At 36.1% G+C, this 21,498-nt stretch overlaps 1 protein-coding gene across 2 annotated transcripts in view; it reads left to right on the plus strand.

Annotated features, from left to right (window-relative positions):
* The window catches only part of USP32 (ubiquitin specific peptidase 32), a 221,581-nt gene that overhangs the window by 177,600 nt on the left and 22,483 nt on the right, over positions 1–21,498 (plus strand). The window contains exons 14-26 of one of the 2 annotated variants that reach the window (XM_059380701.1): positions 1,726–1,901; positions 2,456–2,596; positions 6,811–6,970; positions 10,300–10,454; positions 11,668–11,749; positions 12,563–12,637; positions 13,318–13,456; positions 13,706–13,811; positions 15,185–15,358; positions 16,169–16,343; positions 17,017–17,168; positions 19,199–19,310; positions 20,427–20,638. In XM_059380701.1, the coding sequence (XP_059236684.1) occupies positions 1,726–1,901; positions 2,456–2,596; positions 6,811–6,970; positions 10,300–10,454; positions 11,668–11,749; positions 12,563–12,637; positions 13,318–13,456; positions 13,706–13,811; positions 15,185–15,358; positions 16,169–16,343; positions 17,017–17,168; positions 19,199–19,310; positions 20,427–20,638 (1,859 nt within the window). The remainder of the gene's footprint in view (positions 1–1,725; positions 1,902–2,455; positions 2,597–6,810; positions 6,971–10,299; positions 10,455–11,667; positions 11,750–12,562; positions 12,638–13,317; positions 13,457–13,705; positions 13,812–15,184; positions 15,359–16,168; positions 16,344–17,016; positions 17,169–19,198; positions 19,311–20,426; positions 20,639–21,498) is intronic. The other variant, XM_059380702.1, reaches the window with a different exon arrangement.

Raw genomic sequence — 21,498 nt, forward strand, 5'->3', positions numbered from 1 at the left:
TCATTGATTAAAGCTACTTCTCTCCATATCACTATTTAATTATTTTGTCAATCATTTGGAAGGACAGTTTTTGAGAAAATCTGAAATTCCATCTCCAAGACTCTCTGCCTTCACTGGGTTAAGTGCACCCTCATATTAGATTCTGCAGACATTTCAGGCTGGAATTAGGGGATTATTTTGTGAAACTATTGAGAAAAAGTCAAAATGTATCCCATAATCCTTTGCAGTCCTTTAGTCATACCTAAAACTCAGTGTTTCTACACATTTGGGGAAAATGCTTTGATGTTTTTGTGGCATAGCTGAGTTGAGCTGATCCCTCTGCTGAAAACAGTGGCAGTACTCTCAAGTTTACTCTTACTTCATCTCTGAGATCCAGCAAATCGGACAGAGCTAGCCTCTTCTCTACAAAGTTCTTTGTAAAATCTACTTCTCCTTCTTCCCCATCTGATTTTTTTTTTTAAGATTTTTTAAAAATTTATGTTTGACAGAGAGATCACAAGTAGGCAGAGCAGCAGGCTTCCTGCTGAACAGAGAGCCTGATATGGGGCTCGATCCCAGGACCCTGAAATCAAGACCTGAGCCGAAGGCAGAGGCTTAACCCTCTGAGCCACCCAGGCACCCCTTCCCCATTTAGCACTCCTAGAAGTTCTGTCTCTGATGAGCTTTAACGCCAAGATTATTTTTTAACACCAAGATTATTTTTAACCCTCTCTAAGGTCCTGCTATCCATAGTCTGAGCAGTGCCCCAAACAAAAGGTTTAAAGTGGCTGATGGCTAGAATGTTTGCCCGATTGATGGCTAGAATGGTTATTAGTCTGTTGTTCAGAGTTGAAATACCTTTTTTTTTTTTTAAGATTTTATTTATTTATTTGACAGAGATCACAAATAGGCAGAGAAGGGGGATGGGAAGCAGGCTCCCTGCTGAGCAGAGAGCCCAGTGCAGGGCTCAATCTCAGGACCCTGAGAACATGACCTGAGCTGAAGGCAGAGGCTTAACCCACTGAACCATCCAGGTGCCCCCAGAGTTGAAATACCTTAAAATACCATTGAATTTCACAACTCTTAAGTCATTATTAATCATTTTTCTGTGTGCATTTTTCTATTGCAACCTGACATGCCTTCCTTTGAAATAAATTTACTAGGAAAGTTTCCTCCTCCCTGGCACTCTTCTGTTAAGAGTTCTTGTTTTAGCTCCTTCCCTTTGGTTTAGAGACTTCTTATGACCAGTCTCTTAAGAACATTTGGAATATGTTTACAGATGGAAAAAGAAGAATTAAGGGTGACTCTGTGAGAGCCCAGCTGTTTGGCCATACATCTTCCTTTTCTATTAAAAGGTGTATAATTATTGTGAGTTATTAGATATTTTAGGAGGCTGGCCACATGTTCATTTGGCCACAGTTTGGTCGTGGTTTTTGTTTTTTGTTGTGGTTTTTTAGATTTGTGTTTATTTATTTTAGAGAGAGAGCATGTGAATCAGGGTGAAGGGAGTGGGAGCCAGAGGGGGAGAGAGAATCCCAAGCAGACTCCATGCTGAGTATAGAGCCTCACATGGGCTGGATCTCATGACCGTGAGATCATGACCTGAGCTGAAATCAAGAGTTGGGCACTTACCCGTAACTGTGCCAGTCAGGGGCTTCATTTGGTAATTTGGTAACAGTTTTTAAAGCTTTTTTTCCACCTATAATAACTACAAATAAAGAGATTCCATCCTCTTTTCCCTTACAGGCTTTCTGTATTCTGCCACACCAGGGGCAGATATGTGCTTTGCTCGACAACATAACACTTCTGACAATAACAACCAGTGTTTGCTAGGAGCCAATGGGAATATTTTGTTGCATCTCAATCCTCAGAAACCAGGGGCTATTGATAACCAGCCACTAGTAACTCAAGAACCTGTAAAGGTAGGTGATATGACATCTACTTAAAATAATTCCCTTTCAGGTGGCAAGTAAGTTTCATTCTAGAGGTTTTAACATATAGCAAGACATTTGTACATTCACGGTTCGTTAAATTAACCTGTTGTAGGTGGGTGACTCTGCATAGTATATTTCCATGAGGATATTTTATGATTTAGTAATTGCACAGAAGCAGTGTAGTAATCCTTAGAAATAGTCTTACTTAGGACAGCTACTGGGAAAATGTAGTTTTTATGTGTATGTGGAATTTTTTTTTCCAAAGTAATATTTTCTGTTGTTTGAAAGAAATTTGTGAAAACCAGTCTTATTTCCAAATGCTCCAATGATTTTTTCAAATGATTTGCCTTGATTTCTCTTTCTTAAATAATTTACTTTGGAAGTTAAAAATAAAAATCTCTTTTAGAAAATGATTTTCCAGTAACGTGAAACTGAGTAGTGACATATGTGTTTGTTCTCCTGTATCTAGATTTTGTTAAAACACAAGAGACTGTAATACTAGAAATATTAAAAAACAACATTTGTATTCCATTCTTTCTAAGGCTACATCACTAACACTAGAAGGAGGACGATTAAAACGAACCCCACAGCTGATCCACGGAAGAGATTATGAAATGGTCCCAGAACCTGTGTGGAGAGCACTTTATCACTGGTATGGAGCAAACCTGGCTCTACCTAGACCCGTAAGTATAACCAATGGAGCTTTATATAAGGAACAGTCCTACTTTGGGTCTTCCATTACTTTGCTATATTGAATCCCACTATCCACAAATTAGTACTTTCTTATGATAGCAGAGTGCTCAGTACCTGTAAATTAGTTGAACAAAATTTAGGTTCCTTTATATTTAATCACTTATTCATTCATTTATTCATACATTAACCAAGCACTTTATTAGTATCAGCTCTATAGTGATGTGCCTGTGGAAATGGGTGTCTTACCTGGGGTGAAGGAAATAGTCACTAGACTTAAGTCAAGGAATTATTAGGCTAGGCTATTAAATAAGCCATCCATATAAACATAGACTTTAGAATAATATAGGGCTTAGGCTGGAGCAGAAGTCTGAAAGCCAGTGCCAAAAAGTTCAGTGAACATAGGGGAAGTGGTGCAGTGATTACTTCTGAGACTGTTATTTTCATTAACCACACAGGCATCCAGTTAGGGATTGGTTCATCCCATAGTTGTTGGTGGATTTTTGTGTTTCGTCTTCTTGAAAGAAGGACACAAAAATGATCATAACAGGAATGCAAGCAAGTGAATTCTGATTGACACCATTACTAGGATGAGTCATTCAGAGCATAAATAAAATGCTCTAAAGTAATTTAAAAGACTTGAAGAATATAACAACAAAACATTAGCGAGTTAACTATACCATTATACTGTTGGGCTTATACCGTAAGCAACAGGACGCATACCCTGAATACTCTTTGCATTATCAGTGCAGTAAAATGCTTCGTAATAAGGTTCCTTTTGTAGATCAGGGAGCACTCTCCATCATATAATGTCCAAGATAGAATTTTTTTATACCAGAAAAGTTGGCGTAAATGAGATACAGTAACTTAGATCACTTCCAAAGAGAGTAGAAGTCTGCTATAAAGCCTTAGTCTATAATTTTGATGTTGATTGTGACTTATTAATAATTATGTTTATTAAGAATTGTGTTCAAGTCAGAATCAGGAATTTGGGCTTTGAGTTTGTTGGCTCCAAAAGGTTCCTACTTGTATTTGGCATCAGAACTCCTAGATGTATAAATACAAATACATATATAAATATATAAATATAAATATATAGAGATATGTAAACATATATACTTTATTTATTGGGAGGTGGGGTAATCCTTCAAATAGTTGCTTAATTTCTGGGACTTTCCAGCTCTAGCTTAATATTATATATCTGGGAATATATCTGGGAAAACACTGTGATAATCGTTTTTGACATATATATAGTTTGATGTTTTAGAGTCTGCCTAAATTTGGATTACCAGTGTTCCAATCTCTAAATCTTAGTTTCTTCCTCCTCTGTAAAATGGAGCTAACAGTACCTACTGAAAAGGGAGGTAAAAGTATCTACTTGTTTTGATAATTAAATAATACATATGATTAACACAGCATCTGATTTACAGTAAGTGGTCAGTAAATGTTGATCATTGCTAATATCATCATCATCATTAAGAGCATTTTCAGAACCTCACACAAGATGATTTTTTTTTTTTTAAGATTTTATTTATTTATTTGTCAGAGAGAGAGAGAGCGAGCACAGGCAGAGGCAGAGGGAGAAGCAGGCTCCCTATGGAGCAAGGAGCCCGATGTGGGACTCGATCCCAGGATGCTGGGATCATGACCTGAGCCGAAGGCAGCTGCTTAACCAACTGAGCCACCCAGGCGTCCCAAGATCATGTTTTTTTACATTTATGTCAGACAAATATTAAAGTGATTTTACTAGATCAGAGCTGCATTTGCTGGCTTGATAGAATTTTTTCATCTCTAAATATGACACATTTGCCTAATTTCAGGAAAAAATGCTGCAAAAAACATTTAAAATGGTGTTTTCAGGTAGAGAGAATACTAAATATTTTGCCATGGCAAGGTTAAAAATGAATGCTTTTATGATGTGTAAGTCATACTGTTTATATAAAAATATCTTTGGAGTGCCTGGGTAGCTCAGTCGGTTAAGCGTTCGACTCTTAATCTCAGCTCAGGTCTTGATCTCAGGGTTTTTTCCAAACGTGTGTGATCTCTTCAAGGTAAATTCTTGCACGTGGAGTTCCATCTATTGTTTGGCAGTTGCCACTGAAGTTAAGAAGTTCAAAGATAAGAATAATTAAAATGTAAATAAATAAGTGTTTTTGTATGTTTGTGTGTAAGATGTTATTAATTTGTAAATTTTCACAAACTCACTTGTTATCTTGGCAAACAAGATGCATATTATAAAAACTACTTCATTATCAGTTCAGATTCTGCCAAAAGTATGTTCTATGTAGCCTGTCAACTACTAATACTGAATTATTAATGCTTCCTCAGATCATATTAAACTGAAATTATAAGAAATTTTGGTTGGCTTTGTAGCTATTAGTCCCTGCCCAGAAGTGGACAGACTTCTTCCAGCAGTCTAGAATACCAGGGAGAGCCCTTTCTTGCTTATCATTTAAGTAGGATTTGAAAAAGCTCCCCAAAGGAGCTTTTCAAGTGCCATACTGTAGAATAACAGAACGTGTAGAATACTGTTAAGGAAAAGTCCTAAAGATTTGTAGCATTGTTTTCATTTGGTTCTTTACTGTTCTTTACTCTTGATATTGGAAAATGATCTACTGCAGAAGATACTGGTTACTAGGGCAGAGGGAAATAAAATAAAACCTGGTCACTTGAGACTGTTAAAGATTGTGTAGGATTTTGTGTTTTAAAGTAGGTTAATCCTGCTATCCTTTTGGAATACTAAATTGATAATGTTCTATTCTTAAAACTCTTAGAGCGATATTTTTATAATGAAATGTTTTCCAGTATCTTTGGGCTGGCAAGCATATTATTTGGAGGGAGTTACTAAAAAATCCAGTTTCAACATGAATCTCAATTTTGTGCATCTGGAGTAATTTTTTTTTTTTTACTAATTTTTTTTTTTAATTTTATTTATTTATTTGACAGAGATCACAAGTAGGTAGAGAGGCAGGCACAGAGAGAGGAGGAAGCAGATTCCCCGCTGAGCAGAGAGCCCGATGTGGGGCTCGATCCCAGGACCCTGGGATCATGACCCGAGCCGAAGGCAGAGGCTTAACCCACTGAGCAACCCAGGTGCCCGCAGAGTAATTGTTTTAATCATAGGCAAAAATACATGGAACAAACCAGTTATAGTAGAACATAGCAAATTTTTATATGAAAACATTTCTATTCTTAAAACTAATATAAGAGGGGCACCTGGGTGGCTCACTGGGTTAAAGCCTCTGCCTTCGGCTCAGGTCATGAGCTCAGGGTCCTGGGATCGAGCCCTACATCCGGCTCTGTGCTCAGCAGGGAGCCTTCTTCCTCTTCTCTCTCTGTCTGCCTCTCTGCCTACTTATGATCTCTGTCTGTCAAATAAATAAAATCTTTTAAAAAAACTAATAAATAAAATTTAGGCAAATTTATAATCTTTTTATATGTGTTAAAGAAACCAGGTATTTTCAAATGATGTCCACTGATAAGGTTTTATGAGGGAAGTACACTCATAAATTTCTGAGGATATTGTAAATTGCTACACTTCAGGTGGCAAAATGACTCAGTTAATGATACGGCCTTCCATACTTTTTAACTTCTAGCTCCAGTCCTAAGAATTTGTCACTTAAAAGACCTTTTAGGGGTGCCTGGGTGGCTTAGGTGGTAAGCATCTGCCTTCGGCTCAGGTCATGATCCCAGTGTCCTGGGATTAAGCCCCACATCGGGCTCCTTGCTCCGCCGGAAGCCTGCTTCTCCCTCTTCTACTCCCCCTGCTTGTATTCCCTCTCCTGCTGCATCTCTCCGTCAAATAAATGAAATCTTTAAAAACAAAAAAAAACAAAAAAAAACAAAAAAAGAAGACCATCATTTATGTATGAAGTATGTAAAAGTGAGAAGAATTATAGTGTGAAGGTAATAGAATTATAGATAATATTTAAGATTTTCCCCCTTAATTTCAGTGTTAACTTGCTTTTAAATGAAAGAGGAGAAAATACTCACCAGGAGTTCAAATCTTAGAAGATGAGTTTAGGACCAGGAGCCTGAGAGTATTTAAACCCATGTAATTTAAATCTATGAATCTCTGTAATCTAACAAATACAAATAGTGAACCTATTGAACATTTTAGTTTCAAAATAAATCTCAGAAATTTGATAAAAAATGACATTTTGTTTCTTCTTTTATAGTGATCACATTATATCTTTTATAACAATAGGTGATCAAGAATAGCAAGACAGAAATCCCAGAGCTGGAGTTATTTCCTCGCTATCTTCTCTTCCTAAGACAGCAGCCTGCTACTCGGACACAGCAGTCTAACATCTGGGTGAATATGGGTATGATGAGCCTGAGAATGTTTCCTCAGCATTTACCAAGAGGTAACTTAAGAATGCAGCAAGAATACCATGCATTTCTTTAAAAAAACAAAAACAGAAACAGCCAACTTGCTCAAAGTCTGGTGCCACTGTCCTAACACATACACCCATCTGCTTTCATACAGAATCAGTAAATCATCTGTGGGGCTTAGATCTATGGTCATGCGCAAGACTAGACAGGGTAGTGGCAAAGTCTCAGCATCAAACTGAGAAGAATTTTTTCCTTTTCTGGTTTTTAAACATACAAAGAAAATAAATAGAATAAATTTCACATACATTTTTTTCTTTGAAAAAAGGCATTATAAATTACTTGTTTGCCCTAAGTTAGAATCTGCCAATTGATGACTGGTCTTTCCAACTCCACTCAAATTTCTGAAAAGTAATTCTTTTTACAATATCGTGTTTTTGTTTATTTGTTGGTGTTTTGGGGGGACTCTTTTGGCAAAAGAGTATCTTTCATGGTTGGTTCAAGGAGCCTTTATAAGAGACAGATAATATAAAGTGAAGAATATATTTTTGAAAATCAAAATGGCACATTTGCTTTGAAAAACATCAAGCCTGGCTTATCAAAATGACGTGTAAGTTCCAATTTTAATGTATTACAGGCAAAAATTCCCCTTTGATTTCTCTGTGAGGTTACACTATATTGATGGGCAGAACTTGCTTTATGCTTTTGCTTTGCAAATATTTAACATTGTTCTTCAGCAGAAATAATGAGTTACACATTTACACAAAGTCTGAGGCTTTGTGTACAATGCCAGAATGTTATTAATATAACTTAGGATGTAAGAACTACCTCGGAACCCAAACCAACCCTATATTTGGATATCAAATAGTTTTATGTCTTCCTTAAAGATTATATTCACATAATATATGCAGATTCTTACACATTCTCTTTGGTTAGAATTATAGCAAAGCATTGGCTTCTGCCTAACCAAACTTTGTCTTTGGGGAAATGTCAAAATGAAGAAACAGTGGAAATAGAATCACTATGAAACATTTTCTTGATTTAATTTTCCATTGAATAAAAGTATTCGCCTTGCTTCCATGACACCCATAGCATATATCTTTCTCAATTCTCTTTGAAAGATAACATGAGAGGCAAGATGTGTTGTTGCACTTTTAGTAAGTATTCTTTGTAACTCTTGTGCTGATCCTAGATTTTTGCTGTTTCTGTAAATTCCACTAGATTTGTTGGTGTTACTCAAAAACACAAAATTATGTGTAATAAGTGGCTGCCTGCTTAATGAGCTATGCTATAAAAACTGTCAAATTCAAATAAATTTCTTACATGGCTTAAGATAATAGAAATTGACTTGGACACTACACTTGCAAATGCTTCTGAATCCTAGAACTGGGTAGCTCCAAATTTATTCTTAATTTGAAATTTTATTCCTTACTAATTAGTTCTGAAATCAATCATTAATCATTTTGAAGTTTATGAAAATATGCTTTCTTGCTGTAATCTTATAACTAATCCTCTGATGTATAATTGGAAAATTTTGCTCTTTTATTTTCTGTCAGGAATTATCCTTTGCTTGCTGATAGTAAAAAACTTGCTAGACTATGTTTAAAAATTGATCATGGTTGGGTTTCGTTCTGTCATAACATATTTTTCATCTTTCTCATTAGTGTATTAGGGCCATTTACTAGACTCTTTTATTACTTTTGAAGTGATGGATGTACAAACTGTGACACAGTTAACAATGACTTAAATGTAGTCTTGTTGACAGATAAGGCTACAGGGTCTTTGTTTCTTATAGATTTTTCAGCCTATTTTAGGTGAGTAAATTTTTTTTGGAAGCTCTTAAAAAAGCAGATGATACCAGTACTTTTCTCTGATTTGTTGAAGTTTATAGTTGAAGACTCAAAAGCATTTAATAAGAGGAAGGAAGCTAAGTCTCCATTGGATGGGTGGAAAATTACCTGGCATGTATAATTGTACCCTCAATGGATTATATTGATACACTAAGTTCATTTTTTGGGGGGGTTGCTCAGTTAACTATAACCTACTGTAGCTAGAGAGGACCATTTTAAGCTACAGCTCTTGCCTGGGTTTTTGACTGAATAGTTAACCAAGGTTTGGTTGATTGTTTTAGCAACCTATTTTGATTTCCATCATCTCTTGTCACGTCATCCCCCTTCTCTTTAGAAGTAGCAGGTGGTTAATTAAACTTAGTAAATTCTTTCTTCACTTTCCTCTCTTTCCCCTTATTGTCATTCTTTTTGTTTCTTAAGCACTCTTGGAATTCAAGATCATGTCTGCTGTCGTCTTATTTTGCAGGCAGGCCATATGGTTTTCCTGCCTCCTACCTTTTCAGCAGGGCAATTTTTTTCTTGGCATGGGGAGGTTCTTGGTTTCACTTTAAACTCTGTTTGGCCATTGTAGAGTCTATGCCTTTTACTTTAAGTAAAAGTTTCTTGTGTAATTGTACTACTGTGCCAGGTAATTGGGGCACTTAATTACTGAGAGTGATGGGATTAGTAATTCAGAGACAGTTTATTTTAAGAAAGTGGGTCAGGTTGTTAAATAACAAAAATTCGACCAAGTAAATTTTAAAGATCTAATTGGCTTTATTAATTGATTTATGGATTTGGCAACATCCTTTCTAGCAAGTAGAGGGGTGCTCCCAAGAACTACAGAAAGAAAAGCGGGGGTTAAAGATAGAGGAGTGGGAAAAAGGAAACTTTTCACAAAGATTCCATTGTTTTAGGCAAGGTCTTACTCTAAAAGGGAATAATATGGGTCTATCAAATTTTCTAGTACTGACTTGGAAAGTCCCATGTTGACTGGTTAAAGGTTACATTTCTAGGGGTTTGAAAGTGTAGTTAGGTTAGGTATTAAGTCTTGGTTTATAGACTTACACCTTTAACGTAGGTGATCCCATTTGGGGCCGATGTTTTTTTTTTTTTTTTTTTAATGAATCCAGCTTTCTGTGGAATTCTTTTTAATGAATTCAGTTATCTGTGGAATTCAGATCCAGTCCCATATGATCTTCCCCATTCTTAAATTGAATATTGATTTTGCTATTGAGTGCGACCCTGCTGAGGGCAGCCTAGGTACCAGTGTCTGTTGTTGATACTTGCCACTTTTCTTGGCATCGAAATACTGCCTGTTACTTGGGCCTCTGGTTTTGTTGCTCTTCCTTTCACAGTTGGTCTCCTGTCTACATTTTAAAGCTTCTTAATTTATAAAATTAGTAAACCTGTAATTCTCATCTCTTATCATTATTTCCTAAAACAATCATTGCTGAATGGGGCGCCTTTTTTTTTTTTTTTTTTTTTTTTTTTTACATCTACCTTTTTCCTTATTATGATTACTATAACCATAGGCAATGTACCTTCTCCGAATGCACCATTAAAGCGGGTCTTAGCCTATACAGGCTGTTTTAGTCGAATGCAGACCATCAAGGAAATTCATGAATATCTGTCTCAAAGGCTACGCATCAAAGAGGAAGATATGCGCCTGTGGCTCTACAACAGTGAGGTAAGTCATTCCTAGTTGTAAGGTGACTTGTACACAGACTGACAAGATCCAAACAGTACATCCTGGCACCTTGTAGGCCCTCTTTAGCATATGAAAACTCCATTGAAACCTCCCTTCCCCTCACCTTCCCCCAACCGCAGGGTACATAACCTGCCATCCCTCGCAACCTGGGGCAGCAGTTCTTCCTGCCCACGGGTCCTGTCCCTGTGCTTTAATAAACCACCATTTTGCACCAAAAAAAAAAAAAAAAAAAATCCAAACAGTACAGAAGTATATACTGAAAATTCTTCACTCTCATCCTCTTACCCCTAATTACTAAAATTAGCTCAGTTTTTTACAGTTTCTTCCATCCTCCTCTGATGTAGTGTTATTAATTGCTTATATAGTCGTCCTAACATCGCAGTATTTTCAGATTATACTCTGAAATTGGATCATAAGTAGTTTGAACCAGTTCTGTATCCCATTGTTCCCTCTTTTATCTTCCTGTGATCACCATTGAGAGGCAGTATAGTATAATAGTTAAGAGCACAATTCCTATAGCCACACCACCAGGAATTAAATCCTGGCCCTGCCACTTGTTTAGTTGTATAACCCAGAGCAAGTCACTTAACTGTCTCAATTTTCTCATGAAAATTGAATGAATTCCAACATAATAGTATCTCCCTTAGAATTAATAATATCCCTTAGAATTAATAACAACATAATAGTATCTTCCTTAACATTCCAACATAATAGTAACTCCCTTAGAATTAAATAACTTAATTTTGGGAGCACAAACAAAAACATGTAATTCTGCTGTAGAATTTTGATTTTGTATTTTTGGTTCCCAGTATGTTTCATCTTGATCATAAGTATGTTTACTGAATTTCACACTGGGTACTAAAGAAAATTTCTTTAGTGCAAGTGCTTCAGAAAATCTAAATCTCAGTGAATTATGGTTTGGTGTGTGATGAGTCTTCTTATCTCCCCAAAATTCTGTTATAATTTTGTTTTAGAGACAGTATTTCTTTATGACTTAGATATTGTTTTTCTCTCATTTTGCCACCTAAATTGAAAATATTTCTGAACAACTATAATATGCCAGATATCTTTCACAGGAGTTATGGAACTACATGGACATGTTTAAATTTTTAATTATCATTCATTTTTACTTCCTTTTCTGTTTTAAGTTTAGTAATCAAATTAACAAAAACATTTCTTCCTCCATGCACAGAATTACCTTACACTTCTGGATGATGAAGATCATAGATTGGAATATTTGAAAATCCAAGATGAGCAGCATCTAGTAATTGAAGGTATAAGATGGAAGCATGCATCTATATTAAATTTTAGGGGAAGAATTTAAAGATTTAGATACTAATAATCTACTATAATTTTTCTGACTATTACTTGATCATTATATTCTTTATAGTAAGAAAAACCATTAAGCTCCCTATGTAACCCTACATACTATGTAAATTGCTTTAAAAGAAAAATAATACCTGCATTCGTTGGTTGGCAAGGAATAGAAACATTAGGTAGAAACAAGTGAATTCGGTTATAAGTTTACAAAATTTCAAGCTACCTCTTGAGTTTGAGTAAGAAAACTAACTCTCTGGCATAGCTAGTGGCAGAGGCTTTCATTAATCATCAACACTGGTCACTCACCAACAGAACTTACTTGTATACTCACACATAGATCTACACACTGGCATGGGCATGTCAGTGAAAATTTAAAACATATTTTTTCCTTTCCAGATTTTTGGAAACATTGCAGGCTGCCTTTGTATTAAAATAAATTACTCTGACAGTTGTCATAATTTAAGAAGGAATTGTGATAATTCTTATGCATTCAGTTTAAGAGCTTTAATTACTTCTATAGATGTTTGAGTATAATTTTGATTCAGGTAGGCAGTTGAGGGAATAGCTTACCATTGAATTCGAATCAAGTGACTATAAAGCCCCCAGTATAAAGAGTTAGAATGGTTTCAGAATCAGTTATTAAAATTAGCTCAATTTTTTTCAGTTTCTGATTTAGAAATAAAAATCTTTCTTTAAAAAAAAAAAAGACAGAAGCAATTGATTTGAATGGGTAAGAAATTAACACATTCCTCTCTCTGTCTTTCCAGTTCGCAACAAAGATATGAGTTGGCCTGAGGAAATGTCATTTATAGCAAACAGTAGTAAAATAGATAGACACAAGGGTAAGTCTCTGGTTAATTATTTCTAAAGAAATTATCTTAAAATTACTAAACTATTGAAGTGTTAACAACTTTTGGCTTTCTAGTTCAAAAGTGATTAGAACCCCTTTTTCTTTCCTGGAGCATCACATTTTTTTTCTAACCTTGGCAATTACATAATTTATATATATTTTTAAAGACATAATACTGGGAGAGAATTGTTTGAATTGTAAAAATCTATCATAGCAATTAAAGAGAATCATAGCTAATTTTAGATCACAAATGAGCTTAGATTACCATGATCGCCAGTGATACTCTGTGAAAAACCTCTACTTCAGCATTCCAAGACCGGATAAAGAAGTATTAGCTCCGGGCGCCTGGGTGGCTCAGTGGGTTAAGCCGCTGCCTTCGGCTCAGGTCATGATCTCAGGGTCCTGGGATCGAGTCCCGCATCGGGCTCTCTGCTCAGCAGGGAGCCTGCTTCCCTCTCTCTCTCTCTGCCTGCCTCTCCGTCTACTTGTGATTTCTGTCTGTCAAATAAATAAATAAAATCTTTAAAAAAAAAAAAAAAAAAAAGAAGTATTAGCTCCATTTAGCTGATTAAAAAACATTATAAAAATCATTGCATCAAATACAAGTAACCGTTTGGTCTGCCTGTGACATTTTTCTATAGTTAGGCTTCCTTCTCATATTGTTTGTTCTAGTTCCCACAGAAAAAGGAGCCACCGGTCTGAGTAACTTGGGAAACACTTGCTTCATGAACTCAAGCATCCAGTGTGTTAGTAACACACAGCCACTGACGCAGTATTTTATCTCAGGGAGACATCTTTATGAACTCAACAGGTAATATTTCGTGGTTCATTGCCCTCTTTTATGACTTTGATATGAACCCACTGTCACTTAAATCTCCTCTTCTAAACCCTGGGGGAGAAAAGTCTTATTTTCCCTATTTAATATGAAATAAGGGGTAAGGGATACTTATCTCATTTTAAAAAGAAATTTGTGAGAAAAATAGATGCTAGACATTTCTTTCCCCATGGGATCGTGATTTATGAGAATGTTTGGCAACAAATTTTCCTCTCAAACTTCTAGGACAAATCCTATTGGTATGAAGGGCCATATGGCTAAATGCTATGGGGATTTAGTACAGGAACTTTGGAGTGGAACTCAGAAGAATGTTGCCCCATTAAAGCTTCGGGTAAGCAGATTAAAATAATACTGAAGTATTAAGTCCTAAGCAGTTGTTTAAGTAACTGATTTTTTTCTACATGCTTTTTATGTTTAGCTTTTTAGTTTTAGTTTAACTAATGTGTTTTAGATCTTTCATGAGAATAAACTGGATGTCAGATGCTTTTACTTGTTCAGATGTATACAAAATACTGCTATAGATGTAGTATTAGGAAATGATCGAAGTCATAGTCTACATTTGGGTTGTCATTCAGTTTACTAATTTATCAAATATCTTGTATACATAGGAAATCTTCCTTTGTTAGTCCTTTACTGTTAGTAGTATTCTAACTGCAAGGTATAGGTATACCTCTGAGCCTAATAAATGATACTCAGTACACTTTTTAATGTTACTAAGGTAATTAGTTCTATCTATAGAATTTTTTTAAAGATTTTATTTATTTATTTGACACAGAGGGAGAGAGAGCCAGAGAGCACAAGCAGGGGGAAGCGGCAAGCAGAGGGAGAAGGAAAAGCAGGCTCCCTGGGCTCGATCCAAAGACCCTGGGATCATAACTTGAGCCAAAGGCAGACACTTAACCAACTGAGCCATCCAGGCCCCCCCATCTATAGAATTTTAAAAAGCAGCAAGAGGGATGCCTGGGTGGCTCAGTGGATTAAGCATCCAACTCTTGATCTCAGCTCAGGTCTTGACCTCAGGGTGATGGAGTTTAAGTCCCACATTGGGCTCCACACTGGGCGTAGAGCCAAATTAAAAAATAAATTAATTAAAAATAGGAGCCAGAAAGAATGTAATTACTGAAGTCCATGGATACAAATAATCATTATAGCTAAAAATGTGACTTCTTAACCACTTCCAAGCATTACTCTAATTACTTTATGTGTATTAACTCAGTTAATCTTCTGAATAGTCCTAAAATATAAAGCAATACTATTATCCTCATTTTATGGCTTAGGAAACTAAGGCCCAGGGCAGTTAAATAGCTTGCCCAAAATTATAAGCTAGTAAGTAAGTCCTCACATTTAAACGGGCTATTCTGCCTCCAATAATAAAAGTTAGGATACAAGACTAGAAAAGTTAACCATAAAAGAAAATACTTTTTCAATGAGAGCAAATGCTATTTTAGTATTTCTGTCCTGTGTGTCTTAAATAATATCTGTGTACCTAACTATTTGCTTATATGATACTGAACTGGAACACAGTATTGGCCAAAATACCTTTTTTTCCTTGTCATTTGAGATTAAGACTAGAAAGATTTCATGATTATTCAAAATATATTTGCTGAAATCAATGCAGACTAAATATTATTTACCTTCTCATAATGCCGCTGAATGAATTATGGGGCATGTTCATAATGAGTTTGATTCCTGTTATATTTATAGTGGACCATAGCAAAATATGCTCCCAGGTTTAATGGGTTCCAGCAGCAAGATTCCCAAGAACTTCTGGCTTTTCTCTTGGATGGTCTTCATGAAGATCTCAACCGAGTCCATGAGAAGCCATATGTGGAATTGAAGGACAGCGATGGCCGACCAGACTGGGAAGTAGCTGCAGAGGTTTGTCGGTTTTGAATTTCTAGTGTAAGCAAAGGATCAGATGCTCTGGTCACAAACGTGTCACAGAACTGAAATGCTAGTTAAACTATTAACATTTAATTTAATTAAACTATTCTGTGATTAGAATTTTACTGTGAAAGTGAAGGAATTTATATTTCTCTGTTTAATTCTTACTCAGTAACACCAAAACAAAGCATCTTTAATGCAAGTTTTAGAATGTTGCCTTTTTACATTGTAAACTTTTGGGGAAAAAATGTAGGAATAATCATTCAGTAGAACTTGGGAGTCCCCTTACTCGCTAAAATAATGTGTATAGTCACCAATAGGCATATTTTATCTACCTTTAATGGACAGAGAACTTTAATACTCACCGTTGTCACCATGGTAAGAACAAAAAAAAATAGGATTTCCCATCTGTATTTAATATGTAGGTTGAACAAAAAGAATCAAAGTCCATTCAAGAACTGGTTTTCTGTACTATCTCAGTAGATGGTACATTTTAAATTACATATCTGTACTGTAAATTTACAGGCAGAAAGCTTCCATATTTTTTTTAATTTAATTTTTTTTTCAGTGTTCCAAAATTCATTGTTTATGCACCATACCCAGTGCTCCATGCAATACAAATGAAGACTAAGGATTATTTTTTTTATTGGAGTATAGTTGATATACAATGTTACATTAGCTTCAGAGGATTATATTCTTGACATTTAAACCTAATAGATTTAGCCAGTTTATTTGAATTTGTGTAGAAATAATTATCTTTTGAATTTTAGAAAAAAAAAGTTCTCTGATTTTTTTCCTTGCTAGGCCTGGGACAACCATCTGAGAAGGAATAGATCAATTGTTGTAGATTTGTTCCATGGGCAGCTGAGGTCCCAAGTCAGATGCAAGACATGTGGGCATATAAGTGTCCGATTTGACCCTTTCAATTTTTTGTCTTTGCCACTACCAATGGACAGTTATATGCACTTAGAAATAACAGGTAGGTCACAAAGTTCTGAAAAATTACTTAACTTCAATGTCTTTTACCTTATTCAGGTAACCTGAGTTTGTAAGTATAGTCATTTCTTTATAATGCATTTTCATAAAAATTGGCCAGCATGTTATAACCTAGCAATCTAATTTTAAGAATAATTTGTGGTTTGAAAGACCTGGAATAGGGGTCCAAACCTTGTACCCATCGATTCCTCTATTAGTTTCAAACATGCCAGAAACTCTTTAAAATCTTGCAGGGCCATTCACATTTCTATAGCAGATGACCATCAAAAAATAGTGATTGCACTCAGCATCATCCCTAAGTACCATCTATTGTAATTTACATATAAAATAAAAATTTTAGACTGAGGGGCACCTGGGTGGCTTAGTCGGTTAAGAGTCTACCTTCAGCTCAGGTCATGATCCCAGGGTCCTGGGATCGAGCCCCACTCTGGGCTCACTGCTCAGCAGAGGGTCTGCTTCTGTCTTTCCCTCTGTTCTTCCCCCTGCTCATGTTCTGTGTGTGTGTCTCTCTCTCTCAAATAAATAATAAATAACATCTTTTTAAAAAAATTCTAGACTGAAATATTTGCCATTTCCAAGTCTCTCACACACACACACATAGGAAAGCTTTCAGTGAAACCTGTATTTTACTGATAAAAGATGTTTTCCTTTACTAGTTATTAAGCTGGATGGTACTACCCCTGTACGATATGGACTACGACTGAATATGGATGAAAAATACACAGGTTTAAAAAAACAGCTGAGCGATCTCTGTGGGCTTAAATCAGAACAAATCCTTCTGGCAGAAGTACATGGTTCCAACATAAAGGTAATATTAACTGTTCTTTTTAAGAAAACTTTGATTCCATCCTTCCAAGATCATAGTTTTCTCGGGGCACCTGGATGGCTCAGTCACTTGGGTGGCTAACTCTTGATTTTAGCTTAGGTCATGATCTCGGGGTCTTGGGATCAAGCTCCGAGGTCATCTCCTTGCTCAGTAGGGAGTCTGTTCCCTCTTCCTCTGCTTTTCTCTCTGCTCTCGCTCTCTCAGATAAATAAAATCTTATAAATTAAGAAAAAAATCACAGTTTGGTCAATTAATGTCTGAAGGAGATACTAAAATGCAACAGAGACTGAATAAAAAAATTTCTCAAGCTTCCCATTCCAGAAATTTTAAAAAGGGTTATCTACCAGCATAAAAAAGTAATAATGGTAGTGGCATTTTTAAAAAAGAGAAACATGTAAGTCCAGTGCTATCCAAATGGAGTAATCTAGCTATGTCACTGCAGTATAGAATTACCCTAGTGACTACTGCTGCTACACTTTATGGTCCTCCTATATTACCATGCTCACTAGAATTCTTTCTAGGTTAAAATACATAGTTATAAATGTGTTCTTTTCTTATTTCTTTATTAATATATACACCTGGATACACCTGGCCTTTCAATACACTAAGTTAGGGAGGAAAGGCAAATGACATAAATCAGTTCTTTCTGCATACCAGCTGGAAAAAATAAGCAATTTAATAAATATATTATATATATATTATATATAATGTGGATATATATATATATATTGTCTACATATATAATATATATATTGCCTAAAACTAATATACACCATATGTTAACAAACTAGAATTTAAATAAAAACTTGAGGGGCCCCTGGGTGGCTCAGTGGGTTAAAGCCTCTGCCTTCGACTCAGGTCATGATCTCAGGGTCCTGGGATCGAGCCCCACATCGGGCTCTCCACTCAGAAGGGAGCCTGCTTCCCCCTCTCTCTCTGCCTGCCTCTCTGTCTGCTTGTGATCTCTGTCTGTCAAATAAATAAAAATTTTAAATAAATAAATAAATAAAAACTTGAAACAGGGGCACCTGGGTGGCTCAGTGGGTTGGGCCTCTGCCTTCAGCTCAGATCATGATCCTCAGGGTCCTAGGATTGAGCCCTGAGTCAGGATCTCTGCTCAGTGGAAAGCCTGCTTCCCCCACCTCTCTGCCTGCTTCTCTACCTACTTGTGATCTCTCAGTCAAATAAAATCTTTCAAGAAAAAAAAAAAAACTCAAAAAAATAAATAAATATAGGTGGGTGGGAGTGGCGTAACTGGGTATCGAGCGTTAGGAAGACCTGTGATATAATGCACAGTGGATGAATAACTAAACTCTGCATCTAAAACTAATGCTACACTGTATGCTAACTAATTGAATGTATTTGTTTGTTTTTTTACTGCAAGATTTTATTCATGATTTAAGAAAGAGGAAGCTAGAGAGGGGAGTTGAAGAGCAGAGGGAGAAGCAGACTCCCTGCTGAGCAGGGAGCCCAATGTAGGACATGATCCTGGGACTCCAAGACCATGACCTGAGTAAAAGGCAGATGCTTAACTGACTGAACCACCCAGGTGCCCAACCAATTGGATTTAAATAAAATAAGCTTAAAACATTTTTCAATAAAATAAGTATGTTGCCTACCCTGAATTGAGCTCCTACCATTAGTATTATTAACATTTATCTTTGGGCTTTCTTAACGAACTCACCTAATTAATGTTTTTGTCATGTGTAAAGCAAAGGTGAGAGCTCTCTGAGTTTGGGGTTTAGATGCTTGAAATGAAGGACCAATCTTAAGGAGCCAGTTATGCACAACATACTTGTTTCTTATGGAAAGGGATAATGGTTTTGTCAGTAAGGTTAGTTTTCAGCCAGTTGATCAAGCTTTCATCTTTTAGTTGTTTGAGAAGAATGATTGTCTTTTTGTTTGTTTTATTGGTCAAAGCATCTAAAACATTAGCTTGCATGTATCAGAGAGAATGATTTTCCATTTATCTGAAAATTTTCCCCTTCTCATCTTACCTTTTTTTTCTGTAGAATTTCCCTCAGGACAACCAAAAAGTACGGCTCTCAGTGAGTGGGTTTTTGTGTGCATTTGAAATCCCCATTCCTGGATCTCCAATTTCAGCTTCTAGTCCAATACAGACAGGTAAGATAGAACTAGAGCTCCCTCTTGTGATTTTAGCTTTAAATATTGGCCTAAAAGCTTATATTTGTTTGAGCTAAAGATATTTGGGCAAAAGAACTTTGGAGCCTGATGGAAACCTTGATGATCATTTGGCTCAAATTCCTCATTTTTTGGATGAAGAGCCTAAAATTCAGGCAATACAAGTGACAGGTAGATGGTTAACTAAATCTTCCACTGGAATTCAGATTTCTTAATTCTTTTTATCTGACACTAACATGGCAATAGATGGTGTAAGAGATATGTACTATCAGAAAATAAAACCATAAACACAACTGAAAAAGAATCTGTTTTAGGGTTGGGATGGGAAATAAAAAAAGAATTACTGTTTATTTAATACTGCATGTGATTTGATACGGTTATCTTAGTCTTTTTGACCATATAATATTGTTTGTCCTATAATCTTTTCCATCCAATAGAATATCCACTAGTCACATGGAGTGTTGAGCACTGTTGAGACTGAAACAAAATGCATTTTTAATTTAATTTAAATTTAAAAAGTATTTTTCATCATTGTTTGTAACAAATACATCCCTTTGGCTAGTGAGGTGTTGCTAATGGGGAAGGCTTTGCATTTGTGGGAACAAAGGGCATATGGGAAATCTGTGTACCCTTCCTCTTTAGTTTGCTGTATACATAAAGTGGCTCTGAAAAAATAAAGTACTTTATTAAAAAGATTACAAAAAAGGCAACATCTAGCTAGAGACTACTGTATTCAACTAAACATTTTTAAGAGAATAGAGAAATGAATTTGTAGAGGAAGAAGAAGATAAGAGAGAACTGTTTGCATGCCACAATATGGTGCTGATCGAGGTTTTTTGAAAAATTTTACTTAAACTTTTCAGAAAACTTTCCAGCAGTTACTCTTGGTTTGTTACTTAGTCTTAAATGTGAGTTATAGAAGTAGAATCTGAAATTAAAATCTTCCAATCTAGAATTACTATTTGAATTATGGTTTCTCCCCATCCTTTGCTAAAAGGGAATCTACTACATTGGTCTGGGTCCCCACATTATTTGAGAAAAGAGCAAAGGTGAAGGCACCAGAGGCTTATGATGCTGTACTTATCTTTGAATTTGTAGATTTCTCCTCTTCTCCATCTACAAATGGAATGTTCACTCTAACCACCAATGGGGACTTGCCCCGACCAATATTCATACCCAATGGAATGCCAAACACTGTTGTGCCATGTGGAACTGAGAAGAACTTCACAAATGGAATGGTGAATGGTCATATGCCATCTCTTCCTGACAATTCCTTTACAGGCTACATCATTGCAGTCCACCGAAAAATGGTTAGTTTAATGTTAGACAAGTTATTGCTGGTCTTGCCAGTGTCATTTGTGAAACATAGCCACTTTCTGTCTTTGGAGCATCTTCACTTTCAATGTATTATGATGATATTGTATGTGATTAGAGCCAGGATTTGGTATCACACATGCTGACCTGTGTATGAAATGACATTCTTCACTCATATTAAACAGCAAGAGGATAGCTGGTACATCAGAACACTACTTTCTTTTAACGGTTTCTGTCTCCTATGTTACAAACACATGTACACCTTCTCCGCCACGTTAGTGTGGATGCCTGTGGAGATTGGTTGGTTGGTTGGAGAGAAACAAGGATGTTCTTGGATAAAACAAGTTGTTTCCTAGGACTGCTATAAAAAATTAGCACAAATTTGGTTATTAAAGCAACGGAAATTTATTCTTTCATACATAGTTCTAAAGGCTGGAAGTCTAAAATCAAGGTATCTGAAATCAACAGGGCCATGCTCCCTCCAAAGGCTTTAGGGAAGAATCCTTCCTTGTCTTTTCCAGCTTCCGTAGGCATTTCTTAGCTCATAACTCCAATCTGTGCCTCCTTCTTTGCATGGTCTTCTCCTTCTCCCTTTGCTTTTCACTAATAAGATTTACTGATAAGAACACTTGTCATTAGATTGAGAGGCCATCCAGATAATCCAGATGTGAGGACTTCTCAACCTCAAGAGCCTCAACTTAATTACATTTGCAAAAACTATTTTGCCAAATAGGGTCACATTCACAAGTTCAGGGGAGTTAGGATGTAGACATATCTTTTGGGGAGCCACCATTCAGTCCACTACAGACATCGTTTGCCATAGTATGAAAAAAATTTAAGTACCTAGAAATAAACT

The sequence above is a fragment of the Mustela nigripes genome, chromosome 16, assembly GCF_022355385.1.
Source record: "Mustela nigripes isolate SB6536 chromosome 16, MUSNIG.SB6536, whole genome shotgun sequence".
Classification (NCBI taxonomy): domain Eukaryota; kingdom Metazoa; phylum Chordata; class Mammalia; order Carnivora; family Mustelidae; genus Mustela; species Mustela nigripes.